Below are 14800 nucleotides of genomic sequence, written 5' to 3'. Positions count from 1 at the left end.
CAGGGTGATCATCTGACCTAAGATGGACCAGTCAGATTCTTTCTCCCCATAATTTGAAGTTGAGACCTAAGACACAGTGAGGATATGAGCACCATAGTGATAGGGAGTACGAGGGGAGTCAGGATTGTGACTACCCTAAAAAACGGTAATACCGAGATGCAGCCAGTAAGCCCAAGACAGTGGTTTGGAAGGAAGTACAGGGCAATAAGGTGGATGTGCACAAAGGGAAAGGCCGGCTGCCTGTGTGTGGCCAGTTACAGCATGGACCACAAGGAGCAGTGTGTAGACCCATGGCCCAACACATAGACCACACAGATCAGTACATGGACCACACAGACCAGTGCATAGATCACAGGTCAGTGCATGGACCACATGGACTAAGGCATGGATCATACAGTCCAGTGTATGGACCACACAGACCAGTGAATAGATCACATAGACAAGTACATGGACCACACAGATCAGTACATGGACCACACAGACCAGTGCATAGATCACAGGTCAGTGCATGGACCACATGGACTAAGGCATGGATCATACAGTCCAGTGTATGGACCACACAGACCAGTGAATAGATCACATAGACAAGTACATGGACCACACAGATCAGTACATGGACCACACAGACCAGTGCATAGATCACAGGTCAGTGCATGGACCACATGGACTAAGGCATGGATCATACAGTCCAGTGTATGGACCACACAGCCCAGTGCATAGATCACACAGACAAGTGCATGGACCATACAGACCACATGAACCAAACCAACCATCATGGAATGACACAGAGCAGTGCATGAACCACATATGAAACAGACATTACAATAGCTGCACCTGCCGGCACAAGAATCTGGTGCCTTTATCAGCTGAGTAAAGAAAAAGTGCCTACACAGTAGGAGACAATGGGCCTGGCACAGACGATCCCTGAAGAGTGGCCCAGTCAGGAGGAAGAAGAAGAATGAAGTGACCAGAGAGACCACTTTCAAAAGACTGAAAGTATATCAGCAGCAAATTGTGAGGGTACCTAAAGACCACTAGCTTAGCAAGAAGCCTGTAAATGATGGCACCGGTTGGAAGAGCCAGCTGTATTTAGTCAGGAAGAGAAGAGCTAGTCCAGACTCCAGGTCCCTGGCCACTCAGGTAGCCCCATCTCTTGCCTAACTGCATTCCTTCATGCTTTCAAGCCCCTTTCTCCACCCAGCTCCCATCCTCACCTGGGAAGAAGAGTCAAACCCATCGCTCCTCTTTGTGCCTTGCTACACACAAAGAAGGTCCCAATCAGGGCCTCACACATGCTAGGGAAGTGTGGCCCTTTTAACTTCCCAGATCAAAATTAAAAAAAAAAAACTAACAAAAGTACATGGTTTTTCTAAAGAGTTACAGAAAGCAAAGTTATTAGAAAGCAGATTCTAGGGTAAGAATTTTCTAATATGCATATCTGTCTGATAACAGAATTAATTGCCTGGAGAGGTGGTGGACTCCCCATCACTAGAGGTAACCAAGCAAATGCTGCAGAGCCACATGCTAAGGAACTATCAGGGAGATTCCTTAGTAAATTTCAAAGATGCTGTCCAAGCCAAGATCCCACAAAGCAAAATACAGGACAAAACAATCACAGATACCTCTGGAAAATAACAGAGCAGCAGAATTAGCGGCCATACTTTCAACTCAGAAGTATACTTACAATAAATAAAAAGACAGCCAGATACTACAGGTAATAAGCTCATAGATCACATTACCCTAAACAGTAAAAGAAGCTGAAAACAGAAGCAGATTCAAGAATGGTTTTCTTGAATGAACAAATGAATGAATGTGCAAGGCAGCTGACCAAAGGCAATACAACATGCACTTAACAAAAGCCCCGCCTGGGCTGGCAAGGTGGCTCAGTGGTAGAGCGCTTGCCTTGCATGCATGAGGCCCTGGGTTCGATTCCTCAGCACCACATAAGCAGAAAAAGCCGGAAATGGCGCTGTGGCTCAAGTGGTAGAACACTAGCCTTGAACTGAAGAGCTGAGGGACAGCGCCCAGGCCCAGAGTTCAGGCCCCATGATCAGACCCAAAAAAAAAAAAAAAAAAAGAACTGGATGAACTGCTTCTTTCTAGCACTTGCTGTGGAGAAATGTCCCACACAATAGCTTCCCACAGAACCATTTCTTCCGGGTGAGGAGCGTGGAGTCCAAGCCACAGGAAAATCCAGCCTCCATTGACTATACTTGCATGCTTCCCACAGGGTGGCAGAAAATCACAGAGAGAAGACTCTAGACACAGAACTCACAGTCTGGACAGAGCCTGGTTGTTCTGGAACAGCAATTCTGGCAACATGTGAAGCTGGTTCCGGTTCAGTCGTCTAAAAAATAAAGACAGAAGAAGCAAGATTTACCAAGAGGTCCAGGAAATCCAGAGGACCTCTAAGAAAGCCCCAGGTTCAGAGTTTAGGAGCTCTGGGTTCAAGTCCTAGCAGTGGCAATCTGTAATCCTAGAGAAATCGCCTTCTTAGGGCCATATTTCACTTGGAAGGTGGGAACTGAGCTACCTAGCACTTAGCAGGAGGACAAGAAGGAAGGACCTATGGAAACCCCTCACCAAGTCGGTGCCCATCACCCTTGTAATCCATAAGGGATAGATTCTAATACCTACTACCTTGTAAGGTGGGTCCTTCACTAGATAGGAAATGTGAGCTATTTCCTAACTGGGGTTGGAATAGCCAAACATTCCAGTTCCTGATTGCTTTCAACCACATTTGGCTAAGCAGCCACTTGTGTGTTTTTTAATTGCTTGCTTGGGTCTTTTTTCAAAATGATAATGACAAGTGAATTTTTTTGGGTGGGGGTTCCATGTCTGGGAGTAGAGCTCAGTACCTGATGCTTTTGCTCATTGGAAATACTCTACCAACTGAGCCAAACCTCTAACCCCAAGGGAATTTTTTAAATCATTAATGAAAACTCATTCTTAAAAGAAAAAGAACCTTCAAATAGTGGAAGACAGGGTCTCACTCAACAGTTTGTGGATGTCTTTTCCATGCCAAACAATAGATACTTAATTTTTCTTTTCATTTAGCAGTGCTAGGGATTGAACTCAGGGCCTCACACATGCTGGGTTGGTGCTCTACCACTGAGCCTACTACCCTAGCCTCCTCTTTCCATCCATACCTTTTATTTTTAATGGCTGAATTGTGTTTCCATATAATTTTATATGTATTTCCATATAATTTCATTGTTATTATTAAGGTGTTGTTCGGGGGGGCTACCATTTCACAATTCAAGTAATATGTGCATTCCTTTTTTTTTTTTTGGGTCCGGTCGTGGGGCTTAAACTCTGGGCCTGGGCACTGTCCCTCAGCTCTTCAGCTCAAGGCTAGTTCTCTACCACTTGAGCCACAGCGCCACTTCCAGCTTTTTGCTTATGTGGTGCTGAGGAATCGAACCCAGGGCCTCATGCATGCAAGGCAAGCACTCTACCACTGAGCCACCTTCCCAGCCCCAATGTGTGCATTCTTTTGGACAATCCCATCCCTTCTTTTACTTCCCAGTTTCCCCCTCCCACCAGTTTCCTCCTGCCCAGTTGCATAGTTCATTTTCCACATAGTGTATACTGAATACTACGATTGCAATTGTTCACCCTTTCTCTCTCCCTTTCTGTGTCCCCCTTTCCATAATGGTTTTTGATAATTACTAAGATTTGAACTCAGGGTCTCATACTTGCTAGGCAGACCCTCTACCACAGACACCTCCAGCCCCATTTTGCACTGGTTATTCGGGGATAAGTTCTCTGTTTTTTCCTAGGCCCATTCTTAGACTATGACCCTCTTCTATTTTATGTTTTCTACTATATCTGGGGCATCAGGCACACACCAGCACATTCAGTTCTGTTGAGATGGAATCTCAAGAACTTTTCTACATGGGCTGATCTTGAACTGGAATCCTCCCAGTCTTGCCTCGTGTGTCGCTGGGATGACAGGCAGACCCTGCCTATTGGTTGAGAAAAGGTCTTCCAAATGCTTTCCTCAGGACCATGATCCTCCCACTCTGCCTCCCTAGTAGCTGAAATTATAGGTGTGAGCCACCGTGCCCAATATAGTTCATAATTTTTAACTTCCATGAGAGCAGACTAGGACCTGTTCAGAATTACAAATCAGGAGATGGGGGAGCAAAAGATCAGGTTCTGGAGTACAACTTTCTAAGAAATCCTAACACATATATGTCCTGAGAAGGTAGTTAGATCTATCCAGCCTCATCACCACCAGAGATTAGCATGTAGCAAAAACAATCATACCTATAATTTGGAAAGCCATAGTAGACAATAATAAAAGTTAACATTTCTCATTTAGCCTCTCTTACACAGAAGCTTAGACTATCCAGGGGCCCAGCACCCCAGTAGTGGCACCAAAAACTAAAAAAACAAAGTTGAAGTGGGAAATCAAAGGACACCAAAGGGAGTAGGCAGAGAGAGGGACATCTAGGGGACTCGGAACACAGACAGCAGCAGTGGCTACCAGTCATTGCTAGCCTCTCCTCTGTCAGGCACCAAGATAAAGGGTTTATAAACCTCACCTCATCATTGAAGGTAAAGCTGAGGAAAAGGTGGGCTTTCTCTCTTAGGTATGACAACGCCTTCCATTCACACACACACACACACACACACACACACAATCTCCTCTTGCTTGCAACAACCCCACTGGAAAAGCCTTACTGCCACCACCTTACCACATGGCTTGGCTCCTAACAGGTGCCCCTCACTTGTGCTGTTGACCTTGTTGAGTTATCCCTCTGGTAGATGAGAGTCTGGGATGGTTGTCAGTGAGTGACTCCCCCAAGGCATCACTGAAGAGTGGCTATGGGATTCTGAAGCCTGGCTGTCCTGGCTCCCTGTCCTGGCTCCCCTCCAGCTGGGCAAGGGGAGAGGGGCACATGTGGGCGGGGGGAGACCACTGAGCATGCTCTGTGCCCTCCCAGCATGGGCTACAGTGTCAGGGCACATGGAGATTTCTCTGCCACTCCACTTCTATACTCAAGCTTCATAACTGCTTGCAAGAACCAGCCGTGCCTGTCCCAGATTTGTTTATGTTCACTGGTGCTTATAATTACATCATTTAATTAATTTTGTTCATCAATGAATGAAATACTAGAGGGAAAAGAGTCATCTCTATGAAAACCACCTTGAATGCTTTGGAAAGATTCAAAGGAAAGAGGAGCTGCTAATTGAAGGGTTGTTGAGTCAGGTAAAGGACTTTATTCTGCCCCCAGATTGCTTCCAAGCACCCTAAAAAAATTCTCATTACATCTTAAAGAAACTGAAACAAAGACCACAAACAAGGTATATGGCTGTGGTTTAGGTAAAGCAATATAGAATCCTAATGGATGGCTTATGCTTTTTAGACTTATAAAATAAAAAGGAGCCCAGAGTTCAGGCCCCACAACCGACTAAATAAATAAATAAAAATAAAAAGGAGGGGCTGGGAAGGTGGCTCAGTGGTAGATTGCTTGCCTTTCATACATGAGGCCCTGAGTTCAATTCCTCAGCACCACATAAGTGGAAAAAGCTGGAAGTGGCTCAAGTGGTAGAGAGCTAGCCTTGAGCTAAAGAGCTGAGGGACAATGCTCAGGCCCAGAGTTCTGGCACCACAACTGATAAATAAATAAATAAATGGGAGGGAGGCATGTACCAGTAGCTCATGCCTATAATCCTGGCTCATCAGGAGGCTAAGATCTGAGGACTGCGGTTCAAAGCCAGCTTAGGCAGAAAAATCCATGAAACTCTTATCTCCAATTAGTGAGCAAAAAGCCAAAAGTGAAGCTGTGGCTCAAGTGGTAGAGTGCGAGCTTTGAGTAAAAAAGCTCATGGATAGCACGCAGGCCCTGAGTTCAAGGCCCCATATCAGCACAAAAAGAAAGAAAGAAAGAAAGGAAGAAAGGAAAGAAGGAAGGAAGGAAGGAAGGGAGGGAGGGAGGGAGGGAGGGAAGGAAGGAGCGAAGGATGGAGGGGAAGGAGGGAGGGGAAGGAGGGAAGGTTGGGGAAAGGATCAATAAATGTACATTTACATGTTTTAACATATTTTAAATGAAAATTCAGTATTTACACTCTGTGGCTTTCCACAGCTTCCCATTTCAACCAAGTTTCATGATTAATTGATCACCCCTAGTCAAGAAGGTGACCACTGAACTGGCCACTCAAGAAGACCTAAGCAGCATGCACTGGACAGCTCCAGGGATAAGTGCCCACTGGGAAGATGACCCACCCTGGAAGGAATGAGGAAAGGACAGAGATAACCATATCTACACTGAGAAGGCATGATTCAAAAAAGATGACCCTACCAAGCCTGGGCTGGTGGTAGCAGTGATGCCTAGATCTCCCCCACGCCAGTCCCTGTCTCCTCCTCCAGAGCATGACATTGGAGAGCTGAGCCAGGATGGGTGAGGTCCAACTCATTCCCTCAGAGCCCTTCAGGTCATTAATATGTATTTTATTCTCAGCTTTTTAAAGAAAGCAAACACAAGGCTCAACGTCTGGCCTAGCTATGGGCTTATCGCTCAGTTTCAGCCTGGGTAAGGAACACAAAAGAAAGAGCATTCTGAATTTCTTCCAGGCTGAAAGAGGCTAACAAGACAGACACATTCGTTTCCCTTTACTTAGTATCTGATTTTCCTTTATATGAAAGTGAAGGGTGAGATATTAGAACCTCGTCTCCGAAGGCAAGATGATTAGAGTTCTAATTCCCTCTTTTGAATAGCTGTGGTCTTTTCTCATTTGCAAAATGCTACTAGCAATAACCACCAAACAGCCAGAAGTAGAGGTGCAGCTCAAGTGGCAGAGTGCTAGCCTTGAGAAAAAAAAAATGCTCAGGGAGAGTGCCCACACGCTAAATTCAAGCCCCAGGACTGGCACACACACAAAAAGTCCTGGAGATGTGGCTTAAGTGATAGACTGCCAGCCTAACAAGTGAAAGACCCTTAGTTCAAACCTCAGAACTGAAAAATAGATCATAGATAGATAGGTAGGCAGATAGATAGATAGATGGATGGATGGATAGATAGATAGATAGATAGATAGATAGATAGATAGATAGATAGATAGATAGATAGATAGATAGATAGATAGATAGATAGATAGATAGATAGATAGATAGATAGATAGATAAAAATGAGAAGAAAGGTTCACAAATCAATGAACAATGGTTCACTGGTTTTACTCATTCAAGTCAATGCTTGCTGATTATGTCTTGGGATAACACAAGAAGAAATTACTTCATTTGTGTGAATTTTAATCATTGTGTATTTTCAGGGACAAACAGAGTTACACAAAATGAGGAGGTGCAGGGAGGGATGCACGTTCCAGCTTTCTCTCTGCCACCAATTCACTGTGCCCATAACCTCTTCTACCACTGCAGCTGCCCCCAGATCCATCAGGCAGGGCAACCCAAGGAGTGCCCCCGAGTTGTCACTGTCAGCAGCTTGGCTGGTAGATTCCCTCTCTGCCATCCCTGCCCTCCCAAGCCCATACCCGCCCCCCCCCCCCCGCCTCCTCCTCCTCCTTCCTCCGCGCCCCCCGCCCCAGTACTCACAGTCGCTCCAGTTCCTTCATGTCATCGAACGCTCCCCGCTCCACTGCTCCAATCTGGTTCTCCATCAGCTGCCTGGGGAAGGAGAGACAACAGCCACAGTGGGTTGGACCAGGACACCTGGAAACAGCTGGTAGGAGGGAAGGGCTCTGCCAGGGCAAAGCTGGCACCAGTGTGAGACCGGAGCCATGCCAGTCCTCATGCAGACCCGTGTCCTAGTCTGAGTGGACACATTTCCTTACAACTCTGCAAATTCCCCAGCACAGCCCCACCCCACCCCAGCACCAGCCTGACAGCAAGATGTGCCACCAGCCCCTCCCCAAGCTGGCCCCTGGAAGCCACGAGCGCTGAGGGGCCAGTGCCCTCAGACATGCTACAGGAAAGCTGTGGGTGCTATAAAGGACTCTCCTTTGGCCCAGGGTATGTGCCCAAGGCGCAAAGCAGACAGCATCAGCCAGTATGGAGGGAGGGAAGACTTTGCCAACAGGGCAGAGCCCACACATGCAATAAACCCCTCTCTGCTGCACCCTTATTCTGCCTGGCCCCATCTGCTTAAGACTGGGGTTCTGGGCCAACAGACCACCTGATGCCAGAGGACTCTGCATCTCCTCACCACCAACTCACTCTGAAGCCTTCCTCCAGCTACGGAGGAAGTGTTTTTACCAATACATGATAAAGTTTAAGATACTGAAAGGGTTTTTTTCTTCTGTGTTTTCACTCTCCAATCTCAAGCAGGTGACTCTCATGTCCTAGCGTGGGTCTGAGGCAGAGCAAGGGCAGGAACTGCTATCAGATACTTCTCTTTCTCTATTTAAGCTCTCAGGGTCACTGGGGATGCCAGGAAAGAAGGAGGCTTCTCCAGACTCAGGAAAAGGAAAGGGTCACCTCTGATCTCAGCAGGCACTGACCACAAACTACTCCACTCCTCCATAGGTCCTCAGCACTCTAGACTCAGTATGAAAACACAGGCCCAAGACCATTACATTGCACTATCCTGGAGTAGGGGGTGGGAGGGACCCTATGAACGTCTGGTGCTGCATTTCCTGCCAGCCAGATGGGCAGGGGCTCAGTGTTAAACAATAAAAAGAAATTGCTATTCTTCCTGCTCTCCTGGGTTTGAGCCATTCCTAGGTCAGAATGCATACATTCCCGGGCTCCCTTTAATGGCAGAGCAGGAGAGAGGAAGAAAGGAAAGAAGGAAGGAAGGAAGGAAGGAAGGAAAGAAGGAAGGAAGGAAGGAAGGAAGGAGGGAAGGAAGGAAGGAAGGAAGGAAGGAAGGAAGGAAGGAAGGAAGGAAGGAAGGAAGGAAGGAAGGAAGGAAGGAAGGAAGGTCCTCCCAGAGCAACTCAGCCTGACCCATCTGGCAAGACAAATGCTGTGGATGCCCCTTGCAGCTGGCAAACAACCCAGCCCAAAGCTTATGTCTGCCACCTCTCACTCCTGAATGGAGCTAGCCAGGTCTTTAACTGTCCTCTCTACCAAAATAGGGCTGCGGTCTCTATGGGAATCCCTCTGAGGCATGAGTTCCTAAGAATTCTGGGGACTGTTGTGGACTGACTCATACTCCACACCCACTCTTTATATATTAGACCCTAATGTCCAAAACACCCTCATATGGCCACCCACAGGGAGGTAGCCATCTGCAAGCCAGAGGTGCCCAATGAGAATGCAACCTCCCTCTGGGAGTCCAGCCTCCAGAGCTGTGAGAAAAACAGGCCTGCTGCTCAGAACTCTGTGGCAAATGCCATGGACACCAGACTGACTAAATACACACCTAAAGATCCAGGGCTGGGATGTAGTTCAGTGGCAAGGCACTTGTCTAGCAAAATGCAACCCTGTGTTCGATCCTCAGTACCAAAAAAAGAAGAAAAGGAAAAAAAAAAAAACAAGATTCCGCACTGCCACCTGGTCTCCTTCATCCCCAGGAGACATCGAATGAATGGGCAAAGCTGCCCAATTTGCAAGCCCAGACCCTTTGCCATAGCTCACTTCTTCCATTAGGTGAGAGACAGAAGCTGGTTGGGATCAGGACTCCACCTCCCCCCACCCCCTCAAGGCCCCAAGACTGACCCCACAGTGAGGATCCAGGCCAGCCTATCACCCTCCCCCAATTCCTACCCAGAGCTGTGCCAAGGGTGAAGGTGTGAGGAAAGCCACACAGGGAGGCAGCAACCCCATACTCACAGCACCCGAAGCTGCTTGAGCCCAGCAAAGTCGTTCTTGTGGATCCGAGTGATGTTGTTGCCATTGAGTTCCCTGGTGGGGAAAGGGAGAAAAGGAAGAAGTTAGAGGACCACCATAGCCCCAGCTCCTGAATCCTCTCCACCTAGACCAAGCCAGTACCTAACCAGTGGGGCTACAGGCCAGGCCAGCCCAGGCCCCGAGTCTGGATCAAAGCTGACATCTTACTAGCAGGCAGAGCAAGTGCAGGCCATGGCTGAGGATGCTGGGAAGAATGTGTGGGTGGAGGGATAATCATAGGCAAGAATTGGAAATCCCCAGTGAGCACATGAACATAAAGAACATGGATGCCTTGCAAAGACCTCCTTAGGGACTCCACAATGACATGGTTGATGGCTCTGGCTCCTGTGAGCTGTCCATGTCTGAACAGGGAATAGCAGGGTAAGCCATGAAGGTGATGAGGGGAGGGGAAAGGAGGGGAGGAGCTGTGAGGGAAAAGGAAGGAAGGGAAGGGGAGAGAAGGGCAGGCTCCTTCGGCCTGTGCTGAGAGGCATGTAAGGTCTACATGATAGTCCAGATAGTCTCATCCGCTAAGGAGGTCAATTCCTGTTACACACTGCTTTTAAAAGGCATCAGCATTGATTATAAAGATGAAAGGTTGAATGTCTTATGTGATCATCAGCAAAACATTGCTTAGTTGAATTCTGCACATCCATGACACTGAATACACACTGTACAGCCATTGGAAATGCTCCAGATCTGCTCGTATTGACGAGAAAAGCATTCGTGATGGGTGATATAACAGCCTGTATTCCATGACCACCCTTACACACACACACACACACACACACACACCACTTTTCAGATATGTGCACAGGACAAGCTGAGGGCTGCAGGCCACAGAGTAATGGCGGTAACTGGTACATGGTAACCGGTGAGAGCTAAATGAGTTAAATGTTGTTAGGTTTTGGTTTGTTGTTTTTTTCTTTTTGGTGGGGGGGGGGGGGGGGAGTTGGTAGTATTGGAGTTTAAATAAAGGCTTGTTAGGCAAAGCCCTCTGCTATTTCAACCATGTCTTCAACCATTACTTTTCTGCTTTGTAAGTGTTTAAAGTCACCTATATTTTTATAAACCAATATATTCAAGTTAATTGTCTTTTTTAAGTGAGAGCCTGATGCCAATGCATCACAGCTATAAGCCTAGCTGTTCAGGAAGCTGAGATTTGAGGATTAGGGTTTGAAGCTAGACCAGGCAGACAAATCCATGAAACTCTTTTCTTTTCTTTCTGTCAGTCATGGGGTCTGAACTCTGGGCCAGGGCGCTGTCCCTAAGCTCTTCAGCTCAAGGATAGCACTCTACCAATTGAGCCACAGCACCACTTCTGGCTGTTTCTGCTTATGTGGTGCTGAGGAATTGAACCCAGGGCCTCATGCATGCAAGGCAAGCAATCTACCACTGAGCCACCTTCCCAGCTCTCCATGAAACTCTTATCTTCGATTAACCATCAAAAGGCCAGAAGTGGAGGTGTGACTCAAGTGGTAGAGTGCCAGCCTTGAGTAAAAAGGCTAAACAAAAGCATGAGAAAGCACGAGGCCCTGAGCTTTAGACCCATTACTGATAACAAAGTGTAACCTATGCATTCTTGATTTTTTTTCAATTTTCTGAAAAGTGAAGAAAAATGAACATTCCACATAACCTCATCACTACAAATAATCCCTAACAACATTCTGGAAGATGTTCTGGCAAGTCTATCTTTTTGGGGTACAATTTTGATACAGTAGAAATAATATTCAACAGGTATCTACTAAAGACTTGCCAAAGCCTTTTGCAAAGCTTTGTGGAGGGGGATGAAGAGACGTAGGTATGGCCCACCTCTACAGCACACACCACTTGTTCTCCTGGGGCTATGGTGTTTCTTCATTTGGGTATTTCAGGTTCCCAGACCTCTCTCCCTGATTCCCAGCCAATGCTCAGACTACAGTCCTGAGTCTCAAGTAACCCAGCACCTCTGCTTGCAGGAAGACCCATCTCCCCTTTCTGCTGCTCACCAACACCCACCCTACGTCTTCCCTCTTGAGCCAGCAGCCCTGCAGAGCTGCAATGGACTCTCCACCTTCACCCTGGCCCCCCTCCAATCTGCTCCCTAAGCCACAGTCAGAGTGGCTTTTGGAAGCGGCGGATCTAGTCAGGTCCTCCCACACAAAGCCCTAATAAGTCCTCATTGCTCTTGGAATCAACACTACAAGCTCCCCATGGCCTGCCCTTTGCATTGCGCCCTTCCCCTTCCTGACTCTACCCTGTGGCAGGGCGGCTGAACTTGACAGCCTCTGCCTGGAATGCACTGCCTTCCCCTTGGTCTAACTCCCTCCATCTTCCCCTCCAATCTAAGCCTTCCTGTAGCAGGCCTGCAGAGAACCTACTCTCTGTTTGGTAGCACAAACCAGAGACAATGTTGTAGGGACTTGCTGGAGTTCTGAACGCTACACTAGAAGTTCCTTGAGGACATGGGCCAGGCTGACTTTTCAGTCTGTCTCCACAAAACCTCACACAGCACATGGAACACAACACATGCTCCAATAAGAAATTCCCAGATGCAGCATGGATTTGCACTGAATTGACATATTCCAAGTAGCACTGGGTTGAGTAGGGTTTTCTTGTTTCCCCATCCCCACTACTTAGAAAAACAAAAACAAAAACTAAGTAACAAACTGGACATTGACAGTTCATACAACTATTCAAGAGGCTGAAATCTGAGAACCATGGTTCAAAGTCAGCCCAAAAGTCTATGCGACTCTTATCTCCAACTAACCAGCAAAATCCAGAAGTGGAGATCTGGCTCAAGTGGCAGAGTGCCAGCCTTGAGCACAAAAGTTAAAGGACAGCACTCAGGCGCTGAGTTCAAGCATCAATACCAACTCACACACACACACACACACACACACACACACACTTGAAGTAATAAATGTTCTTCCTAGATGGACATCACTTCCTGAAAGCCCACTCCACAGAAGATACTGCCCCTCTACCCATCACCTCCTCTCATCCATTCCTTCTGTGCATCCAGGTGATCCCAATGTGGGCAAGAAAATAGCTTAGAGCTCATGCTGGCCTGCAAGAGAAGAGCAGGATGAAGGAAGGGTGGCTGTCCTCAGTGCTGTGGCTCAGGAGGAGCAGGCAGCGGGGAGGAGGGGCACAGGCCTTCCAGGGCAGAGGCTGCCTTCCCTGCTCAGCCTCCTCAGGTCCTGTGATTCCCACAGCACATCTTGTCACTGGTATCACCTTACACATGAGGAAACTGAGGCTCTCAGATGAGCAGCAGCTTGGGGAAGCCCATCTGGGTAGTTCTGTGTTTCAGCCAGATAGCTCAGGCCTTTGTATCCCAGGCCTGGCTTTGAGCCCAGCTCCACCCTATGCTTTCTGTGAACTTGGGAAAACGCTTCCCTGCACTCTAATTGTGGTTTGTCCCCGCCAAACTCATATTGAAATTTAATCCCGCTTGTGAGATCGTCAAAGGTGGGCCCAGGTGGGACTTTAACAAGGTGATTAGAACTCTACCCTCAAAAATGGATTAATGCACCATACAATTAATAGGTTATCCCAAGAGCGGGTCTATTATAAAAGTCTGTTTGGCAGGTCTATTGCTGCAAGATGTCCTGTGCCACCTTGAGACTCTTCCAACAAGAAAGCCATCACCAATCTGTGGCCCTTCTACCTTGGTCCAGAATCATGAGCCAAAATAAATCTCTTTTCTTTATAACTTACCCAGCCTCTGGTATTGTGTGATAGCCTCAGAAAAATAGGTCAAGTTATACTTCATCCTTCCTGTGACTTTCTCATCTGTAATATGGTCTGTGACAATGAAAGGTGTCTGGGTAGCGGCTGGTGAGGGGAGCAAGGAGGTTTCCCTCAAGAAGAGCTGAAGCAGGGCTGGGAAGGTGGCTCAGTGGTAGAGCACTTGCCTTGCATGCTCGAGGCCCTGGGTTCAATTCCACATAAGTAAAAAGCCATAAGTGGCGCTGTGGCTCAAGTGGTAGAGCGCTAGCCTTGAGCTGAAGAGCTGAGGGACAGCGCCCAAGCCCAGAGTTCAGGCCCCACGACCGGACCCCAAAAAAAAAAAGAAGAAGAAGAAGAGCTGAAGCAGCAGGTCCTGAGGGTGCAGAGAAGCACAGCACGGAGATTCTGTGAATTGAGGATTGGTGGAGGAGGAGGCAGTCACAGAGGGGCTCTGGGCACAGTGGTAGAATGTGGCCAGATATGAGGACTCAGAAGTCCAGAAGACCTGAGCCCAGCAGGGCAGTGAGCCACAGATCATCCCACGAAAGGACTGGCACAGCTCTGAAAGAGTAGAGGGCTCCAGCCAGGCTACTTTGGCCCTGGGATAAAAGACTGACTCACTCTCATTGCAGAGAGAGCATCAGCCACAGTCCTGGGCACTCGGCAGATTCCAACATCCCTTCATCTCAGCCCAAAGCCGAGAAAGCAGTCTCTCCATCTGCCCCTCAACACAACTGGGATACCCTAAAGGCTGCCACTGGTGCTCCATTGAGCTAAGATAGCCCAACACCAGGTCCTCCATGAAAGGCCAGTGTTCTTGGCTGGCTTTAGGAGCTGAGGACTGCTTAGTGCAGTTCCCCAGCACCTGTATGAGTCTCTGACACATAATAGGTGTGCACTAAACATAGACCAATGGATTCATCTTGCCCAGGCCAAGGCCAGGCACACACCACTCACCAGCAGGCTGAGCCTTCCCCTTAGTCCACAAGCACAGACCAGTGACTCCTTCTCCCAGCACTGTAGCCCTTCAGTCCCAGGGAGTCCACAACCTGACACCACCCCCTAGTCTGGGACACATACACACTGCCCACTCTGTGATGGGGTGGAGAAACCCTAGGAAGGAGCAGTGGGCAGGTGGGGGAGTCCCAGGGAAGATTTACTGCCAGTCCTCCTCTGCCTTTGAGCCCCAAGGTTCCTAGGAACCTGTCTCACTGCCTCATCTGGAGCAACAGCAGTAGTTACACGAACTGTGCTAACCAAGCCAACTCATTCAAGCTTCCTATCAGTACC

General features: G+C 47.9%; 1 protein-coding gene across 1 annotated transcript in view; it reads right to left on the bottom strand.

Annotated features, from left to right (window-relative positions):
* Slit1 (slit guidance ligand 1) overlaps window positions 1–7719 on the bottom strand; it is a 126783-nt gene extending 119064 nt beyond the window's left edge. Inside the window, exons 1-2 of the mRNA XM_042689437.1 lie at window positions 7559–7719; window positions 2276–2347 (exon numbers count right to left, since the gene is read on the bottom strand). Of these exons, the coding sequence (XP_042545371.1) occupies window positions 2276–2347; window positions 7559–7623 (137 nt within the window). The 5' untranslated portion in view covers window positions 7624–7719. The remainder of the gene's footprint in view (window positions 1–2275; window positions 2348–7558) is intronic.
* Window positions 7720–14800: the final 7081 nt, after the last annotated feature.

This window comes from Dipodomys spectabilis, unplaced genomic scaffold (assembly GCF_019054845.1).
Source record: "Dipodomys spectabilis isolate Male_0828 unplaced genomic scaffold, ASM1905484v1 ptg000125l, whole genome shotgun sequence".
In the NCBI taxonomy this organism is placed as follows: Eukaryota; Metazoa; Chordata; class Mammalia; order Rodentia; family Heteromyidae; genus Dipodomys; species Dipodomys spectabilis.
The sequence above is the reverse complement of the archived record's forward strand: the minus strand, read 5'-3'. Positions and strand labels throughout refer to the sequence as shown.